This window comes from Dromiciops gliroides, chromosome 4, assembly GCF_019393635.1.
Source record: "Dromiciops gliroides isolate mDroGli1 chromosome 4, mDroGli1.pri, whole genome shotgun sequence".
In the NCBI taxonomy this organism is placed as follows: domain Eukaryota; kingdom Metazoa; phylum Chordata; class Mammalia; order Microbiotheria; family Microbiotheriidae; genus Dromiciops; species Dromiciops gliroides.
Window position 1 is genome coordinate 72725432 of NC_057864.1, and position 22315 is coordinate 72747746.

A 22315-nucleotide genomic window follows, 5' to 3' on the forward strand; every position below is an offset into this window, starting at 1 on the left:
GTCTTACTTGTTCTTATAATACATGCTAGTCCAATGAATTTCCTAAAAAAACAAAAAAAAAAATGACCAGATGGATTCACAAGCAAATTCTACTAAACATTTAAAGAACAATTAATCCCAATATTATATAAACTATTTGAGAAAATAGGTGAAGGAGTCCTATCAAATTCCTTTTATGAGACAAATTTTTGTTGATACCCAAACCAGGAAGAGCCAAAACAGAAAAAGAAAATAGACCAATTTGCCTGATGAATATGGATGCAAAGATTTTAAATAAAATACTAGCAAAGATATTACAGCAATATATCACAAGGAACATAAACTATTAGCAGGTAAGATATACCAGGAATGCAGGGCTGGTTCAATATTAGGAAAACGATCAGCATAATTGGCCATATCAATAACAAATAACAGAAATCATATGATTATCTCAATAGATGTAGAAAAACCTTTGACAAAATACAGTACCCATTCTTATTATTTTTGGGGGAGTTTGGGTAGGGCATGAGGGTTAAGTGACTTGCCCAGGGTCACACATCTAATAAATGTCAAATGTCTGAGCTGGATTTGAACCCAGGTCCTCCTGAATCCAGGGCTGGTGCTTTATCCACTGTGCTGCCTAGCTGCCCCCTCCCATTCCTATTAAAAACACTAGAGAACATAGGAATAAGTGGAATTTACCTTAAAATTATAAGTAATTTCCATCAGCAAGCACTATCTGCAATGGGGATAAGCTAGAAGCCTTCCCAGTACAATCAGAAGTAAAGCCAGGATGCCCATTATCACCTCTATTATTTAATATTTTACTAGAAATGTTGACTATAGCAATAAGAGCAGAAAAAGAAATTAAAGGAATTAGAATAGGCAATGAGGAAACAAAATAATCTTTGCAGATGATATACTTAGAAAATTCTTAAGAATCAAGTAAAAAAACTGCTTGAAATTATTAACAACTTTAGCAAAGTTGCAAGATACAAAATGAACCCACATAAATTATCAGCATTTATATATGTTTACCAACAAAGTTCAGCAACAACAGATGGAAATTCCATTTAAAATAACGGTAGACCGTATAAAATCCTTGGGAGACTAGTAGCCAAGACAAACTTAAGAACTATACAAACACAACTATAAAACACTTTTCACAAATAAAGTCAGATCTAAACAATTGGAAAAATATTAATTGCTCATGGGTAGGCTGAGCCAATATAATAAAAATGCAATCCTATATAAATTAATCTGTTTAGTGCCATACCAATCAAACTATCAAAAAATTATAGAGCTAGAAAAAATAACAACTAATTTCATCTGGAAGAACAAAAGCTCAAGGATATCAAGGGAATCAGTGAAAAAAAATGCAAAAGACAGTGGTCTAATAGTACCAGATCTCAAATTGTATTATAAAGCAGCAATGCTCAAAACAGTTTGGTACTGGCTAAGAAATAGAATGGTGAATCAGTGGAATAGGATAGGTATGAATTATACTATAGTAAATGACTATAGTAATCTAGTATATGATAAAGCCAAAGATCCAAGTTTTTGGAACAAAAACTCATTTGACACATACTTTTGGGAAAACTGGAAAACAGTATGGCAGAAACCAGGTATATATAGATCAACATCTCACACTATATACTAAAATAAAGGTCAAAATGGGTACATGATTTATACATAAGGTGTAATACCATAAGCAAATGAGAGCATGGAATAGTTTATCTGTCAGATTTATGAACAGGGGAAGAATTTAGGATCAAAGAAGATACAGAGAGCATTACAAAATATAAAATAATTTTGATTATATAAAATGAAAAAGCTTTTGCCCAAACAGAATCAATGCAACCAAAATTATAAGGAAAGCAGAAAACTGGGAAAGAATTTTTGCAACAGGTATCTCTGATAAAGGCCCCATTTTTCATATATAGAGAAAACGCAGTCAAATTTATATAAATGCAAGTCATTCCCCAATTGATAAATGGTCAAAGGATATGAACAAGCAGTTTTCAGTCAAATCAAAGCTATCTATAGTCATGAAAAAATGGTATCAATCACTATTGATCAGAGAAATGCAAATTAAAACAACTCTGAGGAATCACCTCACAGAGTGGCAAATAGAAAAGGAAAGTGTTAGATATTGGAGGAGATATGGGAAAACTGGGGTGTTAATCCATTCTTGGTAGAGTTGTGAACTGATCCAACCATTCTGGTTTTAGAGCAATTTGGAACTATGCCCAAAGGACCATCAAACTATGCATACCTTTTGCTCCAGAAATACCACTGCTAGGTTTATATCCCAAAGACATCCCCCAAAAGAGAAAAAGACCTATTTGTATAAAAATATTTATAGCAGCTCTTTTTGTGGTGGCAAAGAATTGGAAATCAAAGGGATGCCCATCAATTGGGGAATGGCTAAACAAGCTGTGGTTTATGATGGTGATGGAATATTATTGTGCTATAAAAAGTGACAAGCAGAATGATTTCAGAAAGGCCTGAAAAGACTTATAAGAACTGATGTATAGTGAAGGTGAGCAGAACCAGAGGATGGTGTGCATAGTGACAGCAATATTGTTTGATGAAGAACTGTGAATGACAACTATTGTCAGCAATACAATGATCCAAGACAATCCTAAAGGACTAATGATGAAGTATACTATCCACTCCCAAAGAGAGAACTATTGATTGAACACAGGCTGAAGCATGCTATTTTTAAAATTTTCAATTCTTTCATTTTTTTCTTTTATATGAATTTTCTAATACAAAATTACTAATACAGTAATATTTTACATAATTGCACATGCATAACCTATATCTGATTGCTTATTGCCTCAGGGAGGGGAGAGAAGAAGGAAGAGAATTCAGAACTCAAAATCTTAAATAAAAAGATTTATTAAAAAAATAATAGATGCTACTCAAAAAGATTTTTCAGGAGGTAAAAATCTCATTCTGGAAGACTCATACCTGAAGGAGAATGAAGAGTTAACAGAGGGGGCAGCTAGGTGGCGCAGTGGATAAAGCACCGGCCCTGGATTTAGGAGTACCTGAGTTCAAATCATTGCCTCAGACATTTGACACTTACTAGCTGTGTGACCCTGGGCAAGTCACTTAAACTCCATTGCCCTCCCACAAAAGAGTAACAGAAGGTAAATGGTTTTTAATTTTAATAATCCAAGACACTAATTCAAATCAAGCTTTTTGAATCATCAGCTCCCTGACACAGCAGCCTGTTTATATACAAATTGGTTTTTTGATGAAGACTCCTTACCAGTGGAAATATGCAGTACAGAAACAATTCCAAGAAAGGAAAAACTTTTTTACTGCTGCAATCTAAAAATGAAAAATTTAAATAGTGACATTTGCTAAAGAAAAATTTTTATCATTAATGAAAATTTTACATTTTGCTACAAATTTGTTACCCAAACATGGAAATCATAATATCTTTGAGGAGATTAAACCAGAAAATTCTCATCTACCAGTTGAGAGTACCATTTTGGCTACCAGTTTGTGTTAGAATTAGTCATGGGTAAAATACTTTCTTTTGAAGAGCTAACTTTCTATTTTTTAAATGTATTATTTTCTGGCCATCCCTAATTTGCCATTAGCAATATGAAGACTTCTTCCATAAACTTCTTTAGTTTTTATTCAATAAATAGCCATGCAAAAAGCCTCGAAAAAAGAATGATGCCAGTTTTAAAGCTTGGGGATTCCATATGTTTAACAAAGTTGCTGGACCCCCTACTCTCAGGTAGCTTTAGGAAATGAAGAATCTGTGGTCTTCTTCCAGGGCTTATTCCATGGTAGCAACACAAAACATATTGATCTCAACTATTGGGAGGCTGGGAGGTGAGGGCAGCTTTTCTTTCAGATGTTCCTCAGTATCATGACTCATTTATTGACCTTTTCTTAAAAATGAATGGAATTACACATTCTCAGGAAAATTTCCAAATGATGTCCCAAAAGGTGAATATTTTTAGTGTCAGCCTCATTGTGCAGGTTACTTGTTTTATTTCAGGTGATATACTATAGCTAAGAAGGATAATGTCCTTATGGATGGTATTTGCTTATAAGCCATGATAGGTAAATTAACTAGGTTAAAATATTGTACATAGTGGTTTTGTTTGTTTGTTTTTGTTTTGCAGGGCAATGGGGGTTAAGTGACTATGCCCAGGGTCACACCAGCTAGTAAGTGTCAAGTGTCTGAGGCCAGATATTGAACTCAGGTCCTCCTGAATCCAGGGCTGGTGCTTTATCCACTGCGACACCTAGCCGCCCTATTAGTCGTTTTTAAATATGCTCTAACTAAAAGATGAGGGAAAACCTGAAGATATCTCCCTAAAATATCTTAATCATAACTTAAGCTGTTTTTTTCCTAGAATATTTTACTTTTTTTTGGGGGTGAGGCAGTGGGGTTTAAGTGACTTGCCCAGGGTCACAGAGCTAGTAAGTGTGAAGTGTCTGAGGCAAGATTTGAACTCAGGTCCCCCTGAATCTGGGGCCAGTGCTCTATCCACTGCGCCACCTAGCTGCCCCCGAATATTTTCCTTTTAATGGTCTTTCTAGAGACACTTCAATCTTCTGTTTGGGCATAAAACTGAGTGTTGTGTGTTGTTTACTAAACCTAGTATAATATGAAATTTTTCTACGTAACTGTTGACTTTGACTAAGCAGCACTGATGTGCAACAGTTTTATTCCATTTAAAATTTTGTTTTATGGACTACCCAAATGAAAACTATCCATATCTCTTTTGAAGAATCAGCCCTTTTAAAAATGACAGTAACTGGGGCAGCTAGATGGCGCAGTGGATAGAGCACCGGCCCTGGATTCAGGAGTACCTGAGTTCAAATCCAGCCTCAGACACTTAACACTTACTAGCTGTGTGACCCTGGGCAAGTCACTTAACCCCAATTGCCTCACTAAAAAAAAAAAAAAATGACAGTAACCAACAAATCTACACAGTCTTTTGTAACATTTTATCAGATAAAGTTCTCTTAATAAACAAACAAAAATCCCCTAAGTGAATGTCTCTTTTTCCCCACCAGTAACAAATTGTTCCCAGAAATGAACTATGAATAATTGCATGTCATGTTTGGTAGCTTAGCTAAAATTCAAGATGAGCCCCTTTCCAGATTCTTTTTGTAGAAACATAAAAGCAAAGAGCCTTTGAAGGTGATCTCTCTCTCTTTAAAGTTTCTGATAGGCTGTTTCAAGTTAAGCACAGTGTCATAAAATATTATTCACTATCTTGTTCATAAATATAAAGTCAATACATGTTTAATTGGATCATATTCAAAAGTAAGCATAGATTATTGTAACTTTTCAAATAGATGTTGATCTTTATTCAGGCTTCCCTTCCATAAAAGTCTTTTTATTGAAACTTATCTATTAGAAGTTGTTTAATAATAATCAACCACATCAATAAGAAAACCAACCAAAATCATATGATTATCTCCATAGATGCAGAGAAAGCTTTTGACAAAGTACAGCACCCATTCCTAATAAAAACACTGGAGAGTTTAGGAATAGGGGGAGCTTTCCTTAGAATAATAAACAGTATCTACCTAAAGTCATCAGCAAGTATTATATGCAATGGAGATAAATTAGAGGCCTTCCCAATAAGATCAGGGGTGAAACAGGGATATCCATTATCACCCCTATTATTTAATATTGTACTAGAAATGTTAGCTTTAGCAATCAGAGAAGAAGTTGTTTAATAAATACAAGTAACATTTATTAGTTATGAGAGCAGCATTAAAAAAAATCTTGACACAGTTCTTATTCTATTTAACATTTAGATTTTACTTGGATCCTTTGCCTAGTCTTCAGAATTTATGGAGGCATTGTGCTTAACAAGGATATTTTATGTTTAACTTTCCTTTTTTTAAAATTCAGTTTTATTTTCAGTTCTGATTTCTTTCTCTTCTCCTCCCTTCATCCAGTGAGAAGGCAAGAAAAACAAAACTCATTACAAATATTTATAGCTGTGCAAAAAAAAAAATTCTCATAATAGCCATGACACATTATGTTCAAAGTATTGGTTTCATTGATGGCAAAACAAGATTTAAACAGACTCCACTTAAACCATTTGGATGTTTGACATACAGATGGAAATCATCAAATTTAAGCTTCTTGTTGACAGTGGATAAATATAAGACAAATTGCTCAACCTATGTTGTTTAACAGATACATGTCTCCAGAACTACTTCAAATTCAGTGTAATTTTATGTTGTAGGTGGTGGCCGTATGATAAGTACATCCTCTTGGAGAGATGGACAAAAGTTAGTAAAGAAGATTTTGGGCCCAGCACCCAGAATAGAACAAAGAGAACGAAGGACAGAGTCAATTGATAGAAATGGAAAAGAGAAGACTACTAAATCTGGTGAGGTTTTATAATTATTATAATGGGGCAAAAATCAATCGAATTAGCTATTCTCTTTCTGTCCTGTTCTAAATAGATTGAAAATTACCCTCAGTTAGAAATTATCCAGTTCAGTTAAGGAAGCATTTATTAACTATCTCCTGTGTAGAAAGCACTGTGCTAGGTTCAGAGTAAAAGTATAGTTAAATTAGGGACATTCTCTTCCCTTGTGAAACTTAGTCTAGGAGGAAGATATGACAAATATAAAATACTATGTAATGAGAACTTAAGTAAAATGCTATATGAGGTCGTCCCTTCATAGGGCATAATTTAAAATTATATTTAAGCTATTCCTGGAGATGAAAACATTTATCTTCTGCAAGTATTATTAAAACATAAACATGATTATGTAGATAAATTGGGTTGCTAGAAGTAAATTTTAATCTTTTTGTGTCAGATGTCAAATTATAACAAACTTCTAAAGAAACATGGCTCTTTTGGAAATTCTGTAGCATATTCATCCACATTTCTTTTGAGAGGAAATCCCTAAACTTATAAAGCCATATAAAATGGCACTAAGTATTTTAGACTTTTACCTGCCTTTGGTTTCATTTGTTGTCTTTATGGTTTAGGTTTGGTATGTGTGTGCATGTTTATCTTTGCAAGGTGTAGATGTTTTTTGTTTGTTTGTTTTTAGTGAGGCAGTTGGGGTTAAGTGACTTGCCCAGGGTCACACAGCTAGTAAGCGTTAAGTGTCTGAGGCCAGATTTGAACTCAGGTAACTCCTGACTCCAGGGCCGGTGCTCTATCCACTGCGCCATCTAGCTGCCCCAAGGCGTAGATGTTTTTAATGCAGATTTTCCAAATATAATTTTTAAAAAGTTGTTTTCTCCTTTTTTTTTTTGCAAAGAAGCTAGCATTTCTCTTTCCATTAAGATTTATAGATGACTTTTCATTAGCTTACTTGACTGTGTCTGTGAAGATGAAAAGAAATCATGTAATTTATCTTTTAATGCAATAAATTACTAGGAATAAATTTTATAATACGCTATTGTACTAATCTTTACTTTGCAGTTGGCCAAATTGGAAGAGCAGAATCTGATCCTAGATTGGATATTTCACATAAACGTCGTCATGCACGAAACACAGAACGTTCACGAAGTAGGGTTCGGCTTGAGAATAACTTCAAGAAATTGCCTGCTTCTCTCCCAGATAGTAAACCAGAGGAAGACACCTTAAATAAGGACTTTTTGCCAGTTGAAATTCGTGGAATTCTTGATGATCTTCAGCTGGATTCTGCACCACAGGCTTCAAAGCAAGAAACTGGGGATCGGCAGAATCAAAAGCCTGTGGTGCCAGCCCAAACTTCTAGGAGTCATAGCCCTGTTAAAAGAAAGCCAGATAAGTTAACAGCTAATGAAGATCCTCCTGTTATTTCTAAAAAAAGGCACTATGATACAGATGAAGTACGCCAGTACATTGTTAGACAACAAGAGGAAAGGAAGAGGAGGCAGAATGAAGAGAAGATGGCTCAAAAAGAGGCAACTGAACAAAAGAACAAACGACTGCAGGAGCTTTACCGGAAACAGAAGGAAGCATTTAGTAAAGTGAAAAATGTACCATCTTCTGAGCCTTCAGCAGCCAGAAGGCTTCAGGAAACTTACTCGAAATTGCTGCTAGAACAAGCCTTATTAGAAGAGCCATCTCCTCAGCTACATGTTACACAAGAACCACAGGTAGTTTTATACTTTTAAGGATAAAAAGAGTGAGGAAGGAAATCATTTCAGAAGGGCTTAGGGTATTTTGCTACTTGACATAAGATAACCTATAGCTTCTTTTTTTCTTTTTCTTTTTTTTTTTTAAAGTGAGGCAGTTGGGGTTAAGTGACTTTCCCAGGGTCACACAGCTAGTAAGTGTTAAGTGTCTGAGGCCGGATTTGAACTCAGGTACTCCTGACTCCAGGGCCCGAGCTCTATCCACTGTGCCACCTAGTTGCTCCACCTATAGCTTCTAATATTCCAAATACTAGTCATTCAAAAAAGATTAGGTAATGATAATGATCCTTTATGCATTAACTAAGATAGGGAGGTTTAGGGGATAAATAAATAAGTAAAGGAAAATAAAAACTAAAATTGAATTTTCTTAGGATGGCTATTAATCTTTGTATTCATTATTTTTTTTTAGTGAGGCAATTGGGGTTAAGTGACTTGCCCAAGGTCACACAGCTAGTGAGTGTTAAGTGTCTGAGGCCGGATTTGAACTCAGGTACTCCTGACTCCAGGGCCGGTGCCCTATCCACTGCTCCACCTAGCTGCCCCCTTTGTATTCATTATTAAGGCTATTAGTTACATCCTGGGCTGGCTCTCTCACATAATTTTGATGGAGAAAGTTTTGTGGTTTATTATGCTATTGGCTAGGATATGGCTTATGGTAATATGAACATTTAACTGTGATCCTTGTAATGCTTAATTTCATAATACTTGGATGAGAACAAATTGCTATTCATTGGTCTTGTTTTTATTTAAACTTTCACTTAAAAGAAAGCTAAATTTAATTGGTTTTACTTTTAAATATATGCATACATGGAATAAAGCTGAAGGGGCACAATTTTTTTTTTTAATATAAAGAATTTCCTGTTTTGTTAAGGCTTATATAAATTTGATTTCTGTAGTAAGACCGGGTTACCAGCCATCTGGAGAATCTGACAAAGAAAAACAAAGTACAAGAACGCCCCCCCAGTGCATCTTCCAGTAGTGATATGTCTCTCTCAGAAACCTTTGCAACCTCTTGTAAGGTAAGATATGGAGAGAAATACGATCCATTCAAAATAAATATGAGGTGTAATATTTTTAAAAAGTTTCAATGTGCCTTTTGTTTTACACATAATATTAATTTCCCTGTATCCCCACTCCCATTAATTTTTGCTTGTAACATAGAAAAACAGATAAGCAAAGCTCACTGACAAAGCCACTATGTCTAATAAGGTATATACCATTTATATCCATTGCGTAACACTATGCCCTTCCCTTCAATGCCCCCATCTTAATTCCCTTGTCTCCTGAGAGGAGAGAGTATGTTCAGTTTGTTCTCTAGAACTATTTAGTTATTGCCCTAAATCTGAGTAAAACTCCCTTTAATCTGTCTTCATTGTGAAAATGCGTCATCATTCTTTATATCCTCTTGGTTAACTTCTTTGTATCATTTCATACAAACTTTTTTTTATGTTTTTCTGAATTCTTCATATCTGTTATTTCTTTTGGTGTGATAATAGTCCAGTATTATATGTTGTTGTGTAGTTTGTTTTCAGTCATGTCCCACTTGGCAAAGATACTGGAGTGGTTTGACATTTCCCTTTCCAGCTCATTTACAGAGAGGAACTGAGGTAAAAAGGGTTAAGTGACTTGCCAGGGTCACACAGCCAGCAAGTATCTGAGGCCAGATATTGAACTCCAGTTTTCCTGGTTTTAGTCTTGGCACTCTATACACTACGCTACCTAGCTGCCCAATATAATGAAAGACTATAATTTATTAAACTCTTCTCAGTCAAGTGGGTAACCACTTTCTTTCCAGATGTTTTCCCTGCATAGAGTGCTGATTTGAATATTTTGTTATGTGTGGAACTTTGCTTTTATCATTGACTTCCTTGGGGCATAGCTTTGTAGTAGGATCCTGGGTCAAGAATAAGAACATTTTAATAACTTTTTGCCCTTTCCTCATTACCATCAGTGGCAACATGCTTGTGACTCCTTAGTTTGTAAACTTGAGGATCCTTCCTATTCTAATTCACATGATCTTACACTTAAAAGACTGCTACAGTTGACATGGAATGGAAGAAGTGCTAGAGTGGAAGTCCAAAAATAATGAGTTGAGCTCTTTCTTAGCTACATGATCTTAGGCAAGACATTAACTTCTCTGCTCTTGTTTTCTTCTCTTTAAAATGGGAATAAAGATAGTTTTCTAGTACCTGATAAAATAGATACTATAAGGTATATTAAATATTATGAGTCTGTCTAATAGAGTAGGGGTTTCTATGCTGCAACTATGTTTTCTTACTCTGGAGACTGTTACAAGCCCATGATATCTAAATGGAGGTTGTTAGGTGCTTTTGGAGTGCATTCTCTGTGTTTGGAGGACTCAAAAATCAAAAGATTATAAGTATTAGAAATTTTTTAAGAAGAGAAATCTTATCATCTGTAATATTTAGTGATATACAGACTATTTAAAATGTCTTGACCTACATTTGTATATTTTGCACCTTTGTATATAGTAAAATTATATAGTATTGTACAATGGCTTAATTAAGAGCTAGACTTGGAGCTAGGAAGTCCTGAGCTCTGCTTCTCAGACCATGACCGCGTGACCTAGGGTATACACTTAACCTCTCAGTGCTCTAGGCAGCTTTTCTAAGATTTCAAGTTTCATAGAAGGTTCCAGGCTCCTTTGGTAGAGGGAGTTTCTTCACATAGCTGTTCCTTACCAGTGAAATCACAAGCCCAGTCCCTATCCCTGCCCCTCCTCCCCTACTCAGTATATTGTTCTATTGTTGTTAGAAAATATTTTTATATTTAGTTGAAATCTCCCTCCTGGTAACATCTATTATTTGGTCCTAGAATTGCCAATAGGCAACACAGACTGACTGAGTACTGTATTCCTATTAATACATAGCAGTCATACATTTTTTCTACAAGATATTTATGGGTCTCAGATGTACATACTCAGTTTAAAATTTTTAATCTGACTATATTTTATGATTTAGATTTGTAGTTTATAACATGTTGTCTTAAATTATAAAGAATACATTGGTTAACCTAATTGGTGCTTTTTTCCAGGAGTGATTTGGTAGAACCAGCATGGATGCAGCCAGACAGGTTGAGCCCTAGGACTTATGCTCCCCAACAGCCACTTATTGAAGCAACTGGATGTTTACTCTCCCAGCTTTTGGATCTAGAGCATGTGGGCACTTTGCAGAAGGACTTTGAATCTATATTGTCAACCAGGAGAAACCAAGGTGTAGGCACAGGGCCATGGACTTTGACACCACAACTGTACATGACCTCAACAACTACACAGCAAGATGCCGTGATAAAACCTAGTCCAAACCAGTACAGAAGTAAATTAGACCGAATTGAAGCCCTAAAGGCAACAGCAGCTTCTTTGTCCAGCAGAATTGAAAATGAAGCCAAGAAATTAGCTGGCGCCAACATTAATTATGGAACAACATGGAACACTGACTATGATGTGCAGCAAGGTCCCCAGGATGATGGACATTGGGCTAAGCCTGTGAGTCCACCTGTGAGAGAGGATAATGAAGATGTTTTTTCTGCCAGAATTCAAAAGATGCTCGGGACCTGTGTATCTCATACAGGCTTTGATGATAATCTTCCTGGCGTGGGAAATCTTAGTGAGTTTAAAAAACTTCCTGAGATGATTAGGCCTCATAGTTCAAACTTTGGATTACGATCACCTCATAAATCAGAAGGACTACTAGCACAGTTAAATAAGAGGCAAACTGATTCTCCTGCCTCTGACACCCAGGTTCGTGAGCAAGACAAAGTCAAAATATCTCATGATTCAAGCACAGATTCAGTTAGTGAAGGACCTCTTCTTAGTGAGGGGAGCCTTTCTGAGGAAGAGGAAGGCAAGGGTGGGCACTCTCCTCTGAAGATGGTGACAGAAATCTTCAAGGAAAAGGAATTTTGTGCTGGGGAAAGAAATGCCTATGAACCTATCAAAGAGTTTCAAAAAGATGCTGAGAAATTCTCACCACTTTTTGGACAAACAGGTGGCACACAGAGCAAAGGATCATGGGAGGAATTGGCAAAAGGAAGTCCACATAGTGTCATTAACATTTTTGCAAAGTCTTATCAACTCTATGGAAAAGGTGAGGAAAATCAGTAAATCTTTTCTTATTTGCACCTTAAGATATATTGTTTAATTTTCATACTATATCTGTCTGTCTGTCTGTCTGTCTGTCTGTCTGTCTGTCTGTCTGTCTATCTATCTATCTATCTATCTATCTATCTATCTATCTATCTATCTATCTATCTATCTATATTTCATTTCCTAGGACTGGGAGAGGTAGAGAACAGGACCTGGAATTTAATTGACATAAGGAACTATTGATAGGGAAACTCTTTCTGCCAATGGAAGTCAGCAACTGCTCTAGAATTTATAGACTTTGAGCTGCTTAGAGGACTGAGAGATTAAGTGACTTTAAAAAATTCAGTTTTATTTTCAGCTCAAAATTCTCTCCCTTGCGAGCCTCCTCTTAAACCCTCTCCCTCCTGAGAGAACATGAAAAATAAAACCCATTATAAACAAATATAGTCAAGCAAAACAAATTAACCATACTAATCATCTCCTTCCCCTACCCCCAGGCAAAATATGCTTCAAGCTGTAGTCTTGAGTCCATCACTTCTCTTTTAGGAGGTGAATAGCATGTTTTATCATAGAAATTGTGGTTGGTCTTTACACTGATCAAAGATCCTAAGTCTTTCAAAGATTTGTCCTTTTGTTATTCCTATTATTGTATATATTGCTCTACTGGTTTTGCTTCCTTCACTTTGCATCAGTTCATACAAGTGTTCCCAGGTTTTTCTAAAACCATCCCCTTCATTTCTTATAGCATAATAGTATTCACATGCATATACCATATCTTATTCATTCATTCCTCAATTGATGGACACTTCCTCAGTTTCTAGTTCTTTGTCACCACCAAAAGATGTAAATATTGTTGTAATTATAGATGCTTTTCCTTTTTCTTTGGTCTTTTTGGCACATAGACCTAAAAGTATGTCACAGTTGAATAGCTTTTTGGGTGTAGTTCAAACTGCTTTCTTAGAATAACTATACCAGTTTAAACTTTCACTAATAGTGCATTAATGTACCTGATTTCCCACATTCACTCCAGAATTTCTCATATTTTTTTGCTCACCTTTGCCAGTCTGATGGGTGTGAAGTTGTCTTAATTTGTATTTCCCTAATTATTAGTGATTTAGAGTAAAGCTTCTTAAACTGAGTCACGACCCTATATGGGGTCATGTAACTGAATATGGGGATTGTGAAAAATTTGGCAGTAGTAAAAGATTATGTTTATTTATTTCTTATATTTATATACACCGGGGTTGTGTAAAAATTTCTCAGGTGAAAAGGGATATCAAGTAGAAAAGTTTAAGAAGCCCTGATTTAGAGCATTTTTACATATTACTTGATATCTTGGCTTTCTTTCTTTGAAAATTGCCTGTTCGTATTTTTTTTTTAAATAACATTTTCCCCAATTACATGTAAATTTTTTTTTCATATTTTAAAAAACTTTTTGAGTTCTAAATTCTCTCCTTCCTTTACCTCCTCCCTCATATGGTAAACAATCTGATACAGGTTATACATGTGCAATCATGTAAAACATATTTCTGTATTAGTCATTATATGAAATAAGACTCAAATAAAAAAAAAAGAAAGAAGAAGAAAAGTAATCTGTATTCAAACTCCATCAGTTCTTTCTCTCGTGGTGGATAGCATTTTTCATTATGAGTCCTTTAGGATTCTTTTGGATCATTGTATTTCTGAGAATAGCTAAGTCATTCAGTTGTTCATCATATAGTATTGCTGTTGCTGCATACAGTGTTCTGGTTCTGCTCACTTCATTCTGCATCAGTTTATGTAAGTCTTCCCAAGTTTTTCTTGAAATCATTCTGCTTGTCATTTCTTATAGCATAATAATATTCCATTACCACATACCACAATTCATTCAGCCATTTCCCACTTTATGAGCATCTGTTCATATCTTTTGACCATTTGTCAATTGAGAAGGTTAAGTGATTTTCTCATGATCTCACAGCCAGTATATTTAAGAGTCAGGACTGGAATGTACGTTTTCCTAGCTCTGAAGCCAACTCTATCTCCATTCTGTCATTGTGTTTCTATTTAACATACTTGAAATGAGCATATTTTCAAATAGTGGACTCTTACTAGTGACCATACTAGTCATCATCTGAGTTATTTGTAAGCCTCCACTAAAATATGAGTAATATATTTAACAAATTAATTTTCTAATTAGTGAAAGTATACTCTTTATGTTTTCATTTCTTCTCATAAGACAGTGGTGGAAATGTATAGGAATTGACTTCTGGAATAGATGAACTAGTTCAAATGAAATTTATTTCTTTTCTTTTTTGGGGGGGTGGGGGTGCAGTGAGGGTTAAGTCACTTACCCAGGATCACACAGCTAGTAAGTGTCAAGTGTCTGAGGTCAGATTTAAACTCAGGTCCTCCTGACTCCAGGGCCGGTGCTTTAACCTCTGCACCACCTCGCTGCCTGTTCAGATGAAATTTAAAGTGACAAGTAGGTAGTATGTGTTTTTAGGTTTTCTGTTCAGTTGTGAATCTAAATGGAATCTGCTAATTGATACATTTGAATTGTGGTAGATCTTGTTAGGAGTAGGATAGTATTGTGAGAAAGAAATAAATTTAGAGCTTAGTCTGCAAAATTGTCAGATTGGTTTTTATTATTTGAAAATGCAGGAGTCAGACTATAGCCAGAAAATTTGAGGCTATGACCAGAAATTCTTTATCCCTATTCCTTTTTCCTCTTTTCTTCTTCCATGTGTTAAGGAATGTTTTTTTTAGTTTAGTTTTTTTTTAGCGAGGCAATTGGGGTTAAGTGACTTGCCCAGGGTCACACAGCTAGTTAAGTATTAAGTGTCTGAGGCCAGATTTGAACTCAGGTACTCCTGACTCCAGGGCCAGTGCTCTATCCATTGCACCATCTAGCTGCCCCCATGTGTTAAGGAATGTTAAGGGGAAGGGGGCCTTCGAACTTGTCTTTTGAGTAGCCATATTATTGGACCCAGAATATGCCAGAGGCCCTGAATGTGTTAAGGATGAAGCACCCCCCCCACTCCCACTCCCCAGCTAACATGATGTGTTGTTTGCATCCCAAGCTGAACTCCTTGTGTGCTGTTGGGAGTCAAGCTAGAGCCAGGTTAGTCTCGCACTAGGCTGAGAATAGCTTGTGCAGCTGGGATGCCGGTAGATTAAGGAGATCATCCTATCTTCATAATGGAAAGGGAAAAGAATGTGGCTTTTGCCATCATCTTGCTTCTTCCTTTAGGGGGAAGGGTTTTGTCCTTTGCTCACCTTTATTGTACCTTTTCCCCTCCTATGCCACGCTCCTTTAGGTAGACATTTCTGGTACCTCCTCCTCTCTTCATCTTGCTGTTATAAAATGCAAACTTCTGTATGGATTATGAACTTTTTGGGTTCACATCATGTTCATTTCTCTTGTAATAAACCTAGTTTTCATATAAGTTTTATGAAGTTGTGATTGCCTGTTGGGGCTTCAGTCCTTTTCAAGGGTCTGCTCCAGGTGCTGTCTTCTCTCCTGGATCCAGATAACCCTTGCTGACATGCCTACAGAATTTTTCCCACCTCTAGTGTTACGTGTGCTTTGTGGAAGCTTTCACTACATCCTTGATAGCTTTTGCTTCTTACATTTATTTTAGAATTCAGTAATGGCAGAATACTGAACTAGGATTCAGAAGATCTCAGTTATCTAGTATACCTTTACTATTTACACACTTTTTTGACCTATGGGCTGCAGGTTTTTTCAGTTTAAATAAAGGACTTGGACAAGATGCTCTGTGAGCTTCTTTCTAGGTCCTAACATTCTTTGAATATATGAAAGCCATTATTTTCTGTGCTTGGATGAGTTTGTATCCTCTGTTACTTGCTTTGATGTTAATTGTTAAAGTGGTTCTTGTGTTTTTTTTAAAAAACTTTTTCTTAGATTTAAAAATAAAACAGAGTGCTAGATACAGTGCATGATATTTTATTTTCTCTAAGAATACTTCTTTTAATAACAGGTATAACAATAATAAAAATTTATTTAGTATTTTAAATAGCACCTGTTATGTGTCATTGTACTAAATGGTTTATAAATATCATTTCATTTGATCTTCATGACAACTCTGAGAGGAGTTGGTCATTATCCCCACTTTGGTGGTGGTGTTATCCCCATTTTATAGTTGAGGAAACTGAGGCAAACAGATTACTGACATGTCAAGGTTACACAGGGTCTGAGGACTGGATATGAATTTAGGTCTACCTGATTCCTGGTGCTCTACTTCTCACCAGATAGCCTCATTTCCTTATAGCCTCCCATTCTATTAAATTGCCATAGATCTATTTTGAAAAGTAGCTTTAAAGGTTAGTTTGAAAGTTTGATTTCCTGGAGAAAAATCTTCATATTTGAAGAATACCTATGATTCATATATACTCCATCTTGATTATATCTTTTTGACAGTTTTGAAGATATGTTGGATAAAGGATCACCAGTGTTGCGGCCTTTGCTTCTATTACAAACCCATGCAGGCAGTATTTCATATGAAGATGATTTTGTATCCTCTCCAGCAAATGGAACATTGACAGAAAAAAAATCTGCTTATGAACCTATGTAAGATTCTTTGAGAGTATGGATTGAAATATAAAAAAACCAAAAAAAAAAATAATAGCAATGGTTTGAAAATTAGATTTACTTTTCAAAATTATTCAATTATTATGTCTGCTAAAGGGTGCCACAGAGCAAAGTGTAAAAAGTAAAAAAAAATGTAAAAAAGTGCAAAAAAAAGTGTAAAAAAGAGCAAAAGGTAAAATTGAATTTCTGTGCTGTACATGGTGATTCACTACTGTATTCCCTACTATTTATGCAGGCTGAGACCAGTAGATCTCTTGAGTTTGAGAGTTCTGGAATATATTACTATAGCTAAAGGTGGTTAGATGTTATATGGTAAGCTTCCCAGAGCGGCGAACTGACCTAGGTGAGGAAAAAAGAGCAGGCCAAAACTTCTGTGTTGATTAGTATTGAGATTCAGCCCATGAGTGGCCACTGCACCGTATTGCATAGGGAAATAGGAAGACACAATGTTCAAAACCAAATAAACTAAAAAGCTGAATTTTCTGTGGATAATTTGGGTAGATCAGATTCTCATTTCACTTTCTTTAGATTTGCTACAAAAGCTTTCTCCCCATAATTTGTCATTATATGGTTGATCTGTTCGTCATATTCAACAGCAGTCTTTTTTTGGGGGGGGCATGCTGTTGCTCAGAATACGAGAATGAAAGAAATTATCAATCAAAACTGTTAAAATAATGATTAATAAGATGTATTACAGGGAGAACTGCAAAGAAGTATGTAAAATGAACTTTTTAATGAGATATTTCTAAAAAGTCTTTGCACTAGTAGTGACATGCTATGTTTGATAAATATTATGTTAAATGTATCACATCCCTAGATTAAAAATAGATTCCCTTATCATAGTACTGAAAGAGCTTATTAGTAGGGGGAAAATGGTTAACTTCTACAATGTGAGTTTGATTTTCTATTATTCCATAATGTCCTAGATATAGATGGCTTCCTTAGGAAAGATGAAGTGCATAGTGATAGTAAGACAATAAAAAAGAAGTGACTTTAGTCTTTTCTATAGGCTAAATGGAATGTGTGTATGTGTGTGTTTAGTTTGATATGTGTGAATATTTAATGTATTTTTTAATTTAAACAATATTCCCTATTTTATTATAGTATCAGTAGTAGCAGTTCAAGCATTCAGGAAGAGTCTTCTAGCAGGAAATCCCAACATTCAGCAGGGGACTCAGTCTGTCACATCATCTCGTTCATCTACTTCCTCGAAAGGAAAAAAAGGAAGAAAGGAAAAGAAAGAATGTAAGTGCTCTACATTTGTAGAGAGTACTTTTATACTTTTTAATACTCTGTCTTCTTTTATTCCTTTATAAGGAAATGAGGAAAAGTCCAGAAATGTAATAGTCCACAAAAGGAAAGGAAGGATTCTTAATGTTATTTCCTGCTATTAAAAAAATACTTTGAAATATTTAATCACTTTATTAAGTATGTATAATTTTTCGATAAGGAATTATTATAATTATCTTAACAGTGAACTTATTTATTATTCATTCATTCATTCATCCATTTGTTTGTTTATTCATTCATTCATTCATTCATTCATTTATTTATTTTTGGTGAGGCAATTGGGGTTAAGTGACTTGCCTAGGGTCACACAGCTAGTAAGTGAGGGCTGAATTTAAACTCAGGGTCCTCCTGAATCCAGGGCCGGTGCTCTATCCAACGCGCCACCTAGCTGCCCCAATAGTGAACTTTTTTAATAAATACCCTTTGTTATAATGAAAACCTTAAAATGTCTCTATTAATATTATAAGAGTAATCAATGCTTTATTCATGATTCACGAGAAATGAATTCTGTTGTTTACTTGCAGTAATAAGAAAATTTACTTAGTGTTTTAATGATCATAAATAATAATAGTAGCAGACATAACACTTTAAGGATTGCAAAGTGCTTTGTGTATATTATTTTGTTTGATTTGACTAAATCACAGAATTGAGGTTACCTCAGAGTTAACAGAATTATTGAGTGTAGCTTCATACCCCAAAATGGTATCCCTCTATGATCTGCTAGAGCAAATATCCGTCTAACATCCTTTTGAAGACTTCCAGGATTAATGAATCCATTACTCTTTGAAGTAGTTAATTTTCACTTTGACAGGTTTGATTGTTATAATTTTTTCTTATGCTACGCCTATCTCTAGCTTCCATTGTTAGAGGTTCTGTTTTCCAGTGACAATCAAAGCAAGTCTCATTCCTTCTTTATTCTTCAAATACTTAACATGTCACGTCTCTACTAAATCTTTTCTTCTACATTCTAGAATTGATATGTGGCATGATCTCTTCTCATGATGTGTCCTGTTTCTCTCTTCCTTGCACATTCTCTAATTTTATTCATGCCCTTTCTGAAATGTGTTTCTCCAAACTCATTCTGACCAACCAAGAGAGTACAATGAGTGGTTTTTTTTCCTTACTGTTGAATGTTGAACTTCTCTTACTTCGTTTAAGATTACTTTAGCTTTTTTGGTTGCCATGTTATACTGTTGACTCATATTAATCTTGTCTGAACTTTGAGGTTGGGTTTTTTTAACCCTCCATGTAAGACTTTACATTTACTCAGGATTTTCATTGGATTTATGGTCTCATCAATATAGGTATTCCTTCCATTGATTGATACAGATTATAACTCATCCATGTTTGCCTAGCCTGTGCAACTCTTATTCAGAATTCTATTATACATTTACCACAGAGGTTCTACCCATCATTCTGGAAGCCCTCCTTTATATTCTTTTGATATCACGTGTATATGAGTAGAGCATTTCATTATCCCTTGCTCGTTGCCAGTTTTATGTTGCTTTCTGATCATATATTTTCTGACTTTTTTACATCACTTTTTCAAGTTTGCAATTGTTTTGTAGTTGGCTTATGCCATTGCCCTTCAGAGGATCCTCAATTTTAATTCTCAGGAGACTTTACATTATTGTAATGTATAAAGGTCTTTTGTTTTGTACTGTTATTCAATGATATAATAATACTCAGTTTAGTATCACCTGCGCATTCAGTAAAGACAGCACTTAATCCTATTTCCAAGTCATTCATAGTGTTGAATAGCACAGGACTAGTAACATCTCTGAGCATCTGAAACCTCCATCTAGGTTGACCACGATCCAAGTTATTGCAGTCTTCAGATTGTCATTTGACAATTTCCAAATCCACTTAAACTGTACTATTTAGCTTCATTTCATCCCCAAAGTACATAGTGAGAGACTTTGCAAAAATATCATGCCTGAAATCCAGATACACTATCTTTACAAAATTCTCTTGATCTATCTCTTCAGTCTTTCAGTTCTGTCAGAAAAGGAAATGAGAATATTCATGCATGATCTGTTCTTGAAGAGCCTTTGTAGACTTAGTCATCATAAAACATCCTTTTAATAATATGTTCAAACAAGCTTGCCTAGAATTAATGTCAAGTTCACTACAGTTTGTAGAATCAATCCATCCCCTCTCTTGACTGGCCAGGGGCAACACAACTGCTAATAAGAATCAGAGATGGGACTGCAACTCGGGTTTTTCTAATATTGTCATCTAGTGTTCTTACCATTTTCCATCATCAGGTGCAAGGTGCAAGTGATAACCAGAAGGAATATTCCCTATTAAAAGTCCTGTGTATACCTAGATTGTGATATATACTGTTTTTGGGTCTAAAGGCCCTAGCAAAATCATTTATCAGAAGTGTCGTAATGTAGCAGAACCAGGTTGAATATAGATGTTTGATCAATCCAATAAAGTAGCCTTTTTTCACTGGACGTGTAAATGCTTCCTCTACTCCTTAGGTAGGACCCTCTCTCAGAGATATGTAAACAGGCCTACCAGTACTACAAAAATAATATTCTGAATGCAGTTTGTTTCTTTAGATCAGGGGGTTAACAGGGAGCTGTCAGAAAGTTTAATGACGGACAAATATCTTTTTAATCTCAGGAAAAAGCCTTTTGGGGGGGAAAGGCATGCAGTGGAATTATTTCTTCAATTGGATACTTGGTCAATGTGTTCTTTATCATTAGGTCTGGCAACCTACTTAGTAACTCACAGTATGATAAAGAGTTACTATATAACTGTGAGTCACTATAATAATAATTATAGACTCACAGAAATTTAGAAGTAAAAAGATCTTACATCTACCTCTTTTGTTTTATAGATATGAAAATTGAGGCACTGAGGAGGAAGGGATTAAGAGAGAACCTGAGTTAATGGCAAAGCTGAGACTAGAACTTAGTCTTCATTCATTATTCTTCCCAGACTGCCAATACTTAAAAATCAGGTTACACAATGAGAAGTAGGCAGTGTTATATAGGGAAGAAGAACATATAAGGCTTAAAATCGGGGCATCTAATTTTGAATTCTTCCTTAAGTTCTTATTAGCTGTGATCCTTGTCAAGCTACAATCTTTCAGAGGCCCAGTTTCTTCATCAAACAATCGATAAGTGTTTATTAAACACCTCTTATGTGCTAGGTACTATTCTAGGAGCTGGGATACAAAGATACAGTAAGACAGTACCTCCCCCAAAGGAGGTTATATTCGATCAGGAAAGACAACAGCTATCACTTATAGAAGCATATCCAAAATAGGTACAAAGTGATTTAGGGGGAACAAGGGAAGTTAGGAGGATTAAGAAAGCACTTGTGTAGAAGGTGGTGCTTGAGCTGAGTCTTGAAAGGAAGCTAGAGATTCTAATAGGTAGAGACGATAAGAAGTACATTCCAGCCATGGGACATAGCCAGTGCCCAGGCATGGAGACAGGAAATGAATGCTGTAGGTGAGGAACACTGAGAACACCACTTTGACTGGACCACAGTGTGTACTCATACTACCTACCTCAAAGTGCTGTACTAAGGAAATAAGTCTTAAAACATTATGTAAATGTGGCTTATTACCAGGGTTTTAGCCAGAGGAATTCTAAAGTTCTTTCTGGCTCTAACATTTCTGTTATTCTGTGAGATGCTTTAAAAAAAAAAAAAGAGGCATTTATGGCTATCTCCAATATAAAGATTAGATAGAGGCTTAAACATTCTTTCTTACATGATTTGTAACTAGACAAAAATTGAGTCCCAAATCTGTAAGGAGTTGCATATCTAATAATGTCTAAAAAGCACCTATCTTTTGCTATCTTCATGAGTCTCAGCCCTTGTTTCATCAGTTTGCATGATTTGTGTAAATGCCTTTTGGAATAATTAAATTTGTATACAAATATGAATCACTAGCCTCTTTTATTATTTGCAATTATACCCTACCGTAGGCCTCCACCTTAAACTCCTACGCAAGTGCTGCTGGATAAAAGTGAGAAAATCACACAGCTCTTCTAGACGGGATCCATCTACAGATTATGTTATGGCACCTCTTCTGGGCCCTCCACACCACTAGTCAATCAGTCCTTCTTTACTTGCCTTATTCAACTGACTATTCTATTCTCCACAATGATTTTTTTTTTTCTGGTGAGACAGTTGGGGTTAAGTGATTTGCCCAGGGCACACAGCTAGTAAGTGTGTAGTGGCT

At 35.5% G+C, this 22315-nt stretch overlaps 1 protein-coding gene across 1 annotated transcript in view; it reads left to right on the top strand.

Annotated features, from left to right (window-relative positions):
* CEP350 (centrosomal protein 350) overlaps positions 1-22315 on the top strand; it is a 157570-nt gene that overhangs the window by 50575 nt on the left and 84680 nt on the right. Inside the window, 10 exon segments of the mRNA XM_044001415.1 lie at positions 6225-6371; positions 7425-8086; position 8148; positions 9022-9062; positions 9064-9123; positions 9125-9144; positions 11180-12231; positions 16650-16800; positions 17926-17989; positions 17991-18066. Coding sequence (XP_043857350.1) covers positions 6225-6371; positions 7425-8086; position 8148; positions 9022-9062; positions 9064-9123; positions 9125-9144; positions 11180-12231; positions 16650-16800; positions 17926-17989; positions 17991-18066 — 2274 coding nt within the window.